The 6,000-nt window shown below is 49.4% G+C and overlaps 1 protein-coding gene across 1 annotated transcript in view; it reads left to right on the top strand.

The window, feature by feature from the left end:
• The first annotated feature begins 2,293 nt into the window (after positions 1–2,293).
• Positions 2,294–6,000, top strand: part of NALF1 (NALCN channel auxiliary factor 1) — a 440,143-nt gene continuing 436,436 nt past the window's right edge. The window contains 1 exon segment of the mRNA XM_066313511.1: positions 2,294–4,105. Within this exon segment, the coding sequence (XP_066169608.1) occupies positions 3,287–4,105 (819 nt within the window). The 5' untranslated portion in view covers positions 2,294–3,286.

Genomic DNA, 6,000 nt, shown 5'->3' with positions numbered 1-6,000 from the left:
GCATACTGAATTTGAGTACATTTGCTTTGATCTTAGACAAGTGTAAAAAGAGGAGCAAAGACTCAGGTATTTATTTTTATAGTAAGTTTCAAAGGAGATCTGAATACCAGCACATTTTCATTATCAATTCTTAAAGTTCCACTATGGAGAAGAAGAACTTTTATAATTTCATTGTGGATTGCAAAATTGCCTACAATCCTGTCATTTTCCCAACAGGAAAAAAGGGAAATATTAAGATACATAAATTTATATATATATATATATATATATATATATATATATATATGTAAAATTAAGCCTCTTTGTCAGGTGTGGAGTCCAAAGCCAACTTTCTTCACCTCAAGTCTGTCAGTCAGACACAGAATAGTTACACCATCACTGCCACATATCTTAGTAGAATATATTTTGAAAATCTCAGACCTGATGTCAGAATCTGCTCCTTATACCAGTTTCCCAGTTATTTTTGGTTTGGGTTTCCTTTTTATTTTTTTTTTATTTTATTTTTTTTTCCTGTATTTCTGCTTCAGTCCCTTTGTTCTAAAAAGAACAATAAAAGAATAATCAAACTAGCAAAATGTAAATAAATCAATGATGCTACATTTTACAATAGTAAAGTTGTCCTGAACGTTTTTTAAAAGCCTGGTCACAGTCTTGTCCCAAACCAGTAAGCATTACAAAATGGCAAATTTAGTACAAAATCTATTATGTCAAATCATTTCAATCAAAGATCCAAGATCAAAATTAATAATGTACCATTAGCAGACAGCATAAGCTAAGTGAAAATTATAAAAAACACGTTCTTTGCACTGTTTGAGTACTTTTTGAAATTTGAGTACTGAAGACCTTTCCTTGCAATATTAACACTTTTTTCTGTGTCCTTAAATACCCTATTAAAATAAAATCCACAGATAATTTCTGCTTGCTGTAGTATTTGACTCGCAGATCTTATAAAGCCAGGAGAAACCATTATGATAATGTGCTTTGACCCCCAGCATAACACAGGGCATAGAACCTTGCTCCACAACTCATACCTTAGGTCTGCATCTTCTATTTGACTTCTACCATTTCCTTTTGAAAGACAACCAGCCTTGATTTACTGCTCAAAGTGACAGAAATTCCAGCACATTCCTTGGTAAGATCACCCTTCTGTTAATGACAGCTGCAGTCAGATAAGGTACAAGTTTTATTTTCCTCTGGTATAGTTAAGCCTCAGGTCTTTTCCCACTAGACTTTTTGAAGCTGAATTCAAGAACTACCAGAAACCTGTATTAGTTTACAGACCATGTTTGTTAAGAAAAAAGGCTTTCTTTAACCAAAAATTGGGGCATAGTCACCTTGTGCAATATATTGTAACCTTATTCAAGGACAATTATCATTTCCCCAGGATAGAGAAAGCCTCTGGACAAGGAAAAATATAGTTTCTAAACCTTCTCCAGTCCAATGGCGAAATTAAAATACACATCTTGGTTATCCTGTGGCCAGATACCATATCTGATATCTCGAGGTGAACACCAGGTTTTCATCTGTTCATGTTCAACCTCTAGTTGGCACCTTCTCTTGTTTTGTGTGGCATCCAAGTGTTTCTGTTGCTGTTACATTAAGGTGCATAAGTGAGCCAGAAGAAAGAAGCGAGAGACACTTAGGATTGTTCAAAGAGTAAGTTTATTTGAGCAAGAGATCTTGATGGTTGGGGACAGAAGGTGTTTGGATCTCTGTCGTGGGCCCAAGTGGAGATCATTACCCTAGGTGATTTCATCATCCTAGAAGAAGGACTAAGCCTGAACCCTCTGTCTTTCTCTCTAAGCAGTGATATCTAAATAAGGAAACACATAGGCTGTATTTATCCAGCTCATGTGCTGAACCAGGGTTTTGCAAAACTTCTCTTGGGGAAACAGCTTGGGGTTTACGGTCATTTTGCTTTACAGCTCTCTGACTGAGAGACAGCCAACTGTGTTCAAGCATTTTACTGAGTGGCCAAAACTGGCCAGGATGCAGAGCCTGTAGTGTCATCTGCCATTTGTAATTTGCTATGACAAGGACAGACACGGAGACAGACCTCTCCAGACACCATCCCGGCGTGGACGTGGTGTTTCATGGCCGCAAAGGGAAGGAGAGACCCTGAAGGAGAGAGGGCTGGACAGTAGTATTGAGCAGTCCCTTCGGTGAGATGAGTAGAAAGAGTTGCGTCGAGGAAGCCCTTTGGAGGGTCCATGTGGTCCCCAGTGCATCTCCCACGTCCTCCTCCTCAGGCAGGAGGAGGCAGAGTTGCTGCTGCTGCCAATGCGCCAGGATAGAGCGATCTCGGCGCGGGAGGAGATGACGCAAAAGGCAGAGCTCCCCCCAAAAAAGTGTTTCTCCAGGACGAAGATGGCGGCAACTTAGCCCAGGGGCCCAAGATGCCTGTGCCCATCGGGGGCCCCCAGCCAGGCAGTTCCGCCCCGTGCGCCCGGGGACACCGCGCCCGGCGGCAGCAGCGGCGGCAGCCGCAGCCCATTGTCACCAGCAGCGGCGGCGGCCCCGGCAGCCTCCTCCTCCTCTTCCTCTTCCTCCTCCTCCTCTTCAGCATCCTCGGCAGCGCTCCGGGAGCCCTGCAGCAGCGTCTCTCCAGTTAGAGCGGAGCGGGGAGAGAAGAAAGAGACAGACAGCGGTGCAGGCATCTGTGCCGCGGCTCGGGGCTGAGGAAGAGGAGCAGCGGCGGCAGGGAGGAAAAGGAGGCGAGGAGCCCTCCCGTAGCCGTCCGTCGGCAGCGGGGGACGCGGCATGCGGTTGTCCGGGGGCAGTGGGCTTTTCTCAGGAGGGAGATGGGGAGCTGCGATCTGACCATGCCTGGGTGAGAGGGGGAAAGGACCAGTCGCGCAGCCCCGCCACCACCAACTATCACCACCACTACCACCACCACCACCACCATCATCTCCTCTCCTTCCTCCTCCTCTCTCTGCGTTATTGCTCTTATCTTCTCCACGGCACTCCGCGTTGGATGGACTGGGGCTGTTTCGTGTGGTGAGACCAAGGCAGAGCCACCGGCGAAAACCAGCAATATCTCGGAGGAAGAAAAAGAAGAAAGAAGAAAGAAGAAAGAAAGAAAGAAAAAGAGAAAGAAAGAAAAAAAGAGAAAGAAAGAGAGAAGGGGGAGAGTGGAAGAGAGAGAGAGAGGGAGAGCAAGCGAGCGAGAGAAGGGAAGGCAGGCAAGAAAATCCCCCCAATCTTTTAAGTCAATGCATATTGTGGTGACACTGGCAAAGGAGCCCTCACGGTGGAGTCGGCCAGGGCTGTGCGTTCCCAAAATATGACCAGGGGTGCTTGGATGTGTAGTCGGCAGTATGATGACGGCTTAAAAATCTGGTTCGCACCCCGGGAGAACGAGAAACCTTTCACGGATTCAGAGAGGGCTCAGAAATGGCGACTGTCCCTGGCATCGCTCTTGTTTTTCACGGTCCTGCTCTCTGATCACTTGTGGTTCTGCGCCGAGGCCAAATTCACGGGGACCGGAGAGAAGGAGCAGCCGCCGCCCGAGAAGCCGGAGCCCGCGGAGCCGGAGCTGCTGGCGGGCATGGGGGAGCCGGCGCCCCCCGCGCCCCGGCTCCTCGCCCCCCCCTCGCCCTCCCTCCCGCCCTCCCCCGGCAGCAGCGGCGGCGGCAGCCGCGGCAGCCGCACCAACGGCACCGAGCCCCGGCACGGCAAGGCTGCTTTCCTGGGGAACTCCACCGCCAGGCCCCTGGAGACGTGCCCCCCCCCGGGCTCCTCGTCCGGGCAGTGCTTCAGCGTGGGCGACGCGGAGGCGGTGTGCCGGCGGCGAGGGGGGTCGGGGCGGCCGCGGGGCACGGGGCAGAGCCCGGCGCCCGGCTGGGACCTGACGGATTTTTACCTTTCCTTTTGTAATTCCTACACACTTTGGGAGTTGTTCGCCGGGTTGTCCAATCCGGACACTTTGAACTGCAGTCTGGATGTGGTGCTGAAGGGGGAAGGCTCCTGCAGCCAGTGCGTCCAGGCTTACCAGCGCTACGACCAGCACGCTCAGGAGAAATACGAAGAGTTTGAGGTTATGCTCCAGAAATATTTACAGTCGGATGAGTACTCGGTGAAATCGTGTCCTGAGGATTGTAAGGTAGGAGCCCCTGCTGTGTTTCCTGTCCCTGGCTGCGGCTGGCGTGCCTCCCTCGGTGTTGTGGCTGCCGTGGACCCTGTTGTGCCTGTTCGGTCTCTGCCCCTGGCGCCGGCCGCGGCTCTCACGGTGCAGGCGGTGCTGCGGAGGGTAGCGGCCGGGGTGCCCCCCTTAGCGCCTTATCAAAAGAGAGGAAGAGAGAGGGGGAAGCTTGAGAAAACGCAAAAAGAAGTGATCCTCGGTCCTCTGGGAGCGTAGCGCTGGATTTCCCCCTCCTCATGAATATGCGATTGGCTCCGGCTCGGCTGCCGGCTTCCAGCGGGCTGGGATGCGACTTGGCGGCAGGCAGCGACAGGGTCTGCATGACAATGAGCGGGGCTCGGAGCGGCGACCGGGGTCGGGGCTGCCCGACGGCGCTGCCCTGGCCGCCGGCCCTCGGTGGGCAGGCGTCCGCGGTGCCCCGGCGACGGGCGATTCGCCCCCACGGGGCCGGGGGCGCCACCGGAGGCTCCCGGGTAGGTTCCGTCGGGCGCTTGGCCCCGGGGCTGGCAGCGCTGGAAGGCGGCAGAGCGGTGTGGTGCCGGGCCTCCTCGGGAGCGGGACGGTGTTTTCAGGCGCTCTGCCAAAATCTGTGGAGCTAGGGAAAGCTGGAGGACAAGAGTGTCTGTTGACGGGCACCGCAGTGGCCCTTGGTTGGGAACTGATGGTGACAGCGTTTTGATTAGCTGCGGCTGTTTCCTTTAGTGCCGCTGCTGACGGCTCAGAGAGATCCAGGAAGGCAGAGGGTCCCACTTTGGCTCTTGTAGTTGTTGCCTTCACTTTACTTTTGCGCAAGATTAGTTGGCCTATCTCTCAAGACAGGGAAGAAGTCAGAAGAGTTGTCCTCGGTGCCTAAAAAAGCTAACTGCATGCTTTTTTCCCCTGTTTGAGTACTTGGTAGGAGGTGGATGTTTCTGCCCTGAGCTAAATTATCTCAACTCCTGTAGCACTTACTAGTCTGAACCAAATTCTGCTTTAGCAGTGGAACACAACAATCCATGTGAATCTCTGGTCTGAATAGGAGGCCTGGCAGTACCTCTGTGCTCTGTAACTTCAGCAGGGCCTTCTGAAATAATTTCATGGTAACAGCCTATGCCTAAAAATCCCATTCACCAATAATTTATTTTTGCCACAAAAATGGACCCAGAGTCCCTCTAGAAGCTGAAATAATCTGCTGTCTAATTCGATAATGTAGGAAAGTTGCTGTGTTTTGTTTTTCTTTCTAAACCTGACAAAAGTAAGGTAGACTCACCTGAAGTGTTGACTGTTTTTAAATTGTAAGCTCTGTGTGTACACACTCATTGTATATATACTGTGTACTCAGTTACTGATAATGTAAACATATTTTATTTCCAGAGTGAATTGGAAAAGTGAAAAAAGGTATCAAATGTAAACAGATATCTATTGCTGTAAGGAAATCTTTGTCATTTCAGTAGCTCTATAATTAGAAATTGACCTGCTATTCCATGCTGCCATACAATCAGAATTTGCATGCTTAAAGTGATTTTTTTGTATCACAGTTTAGTTTGAACTTTACCACAAAGTGCTCAGTTGCTCTACATGATATCAGGGTGTAAAAGGTGTTGAAAATTAACAGAACAGCAAATTTTTGCTGTTTAACCATTTTCCCTTCACACACCCAATGAGGAGAAATACTTTTTTAATGATAGAGAAAAAGTTGTTGACATTAAAATGCTTGTGTGAAATTTTAATGAACTAGACAAATGCCAGCAACCCACATTTCTGCAGTTCTGAGTGCCAGATGATATTGCTTTATGTTTTGAGAATTTGGCCAACCAATCTGTGTTAGAAATGAAAGATACTTCAGAAGTGGAAAAGAAACCCAAACCATGCTTGCA

Source organism: Sylvia atricapilla, chromosome 2 (genome assembly GCF_009819655.1).
Source record: "Sylvia atricapilla isolate bSylAtr1 chromosome 2, bSylAtr1.pri, whole genome shotgun sequence".
Lineage (NCBI taxonomy): Eukaryota > Metazoa > Chordata > Aves > Passeriformes > Sylviidae > Sylvia > Sylvia atricapilla.
This window is presented reverse-complemented; position numbering and strand designations above follow the sequence as displayed.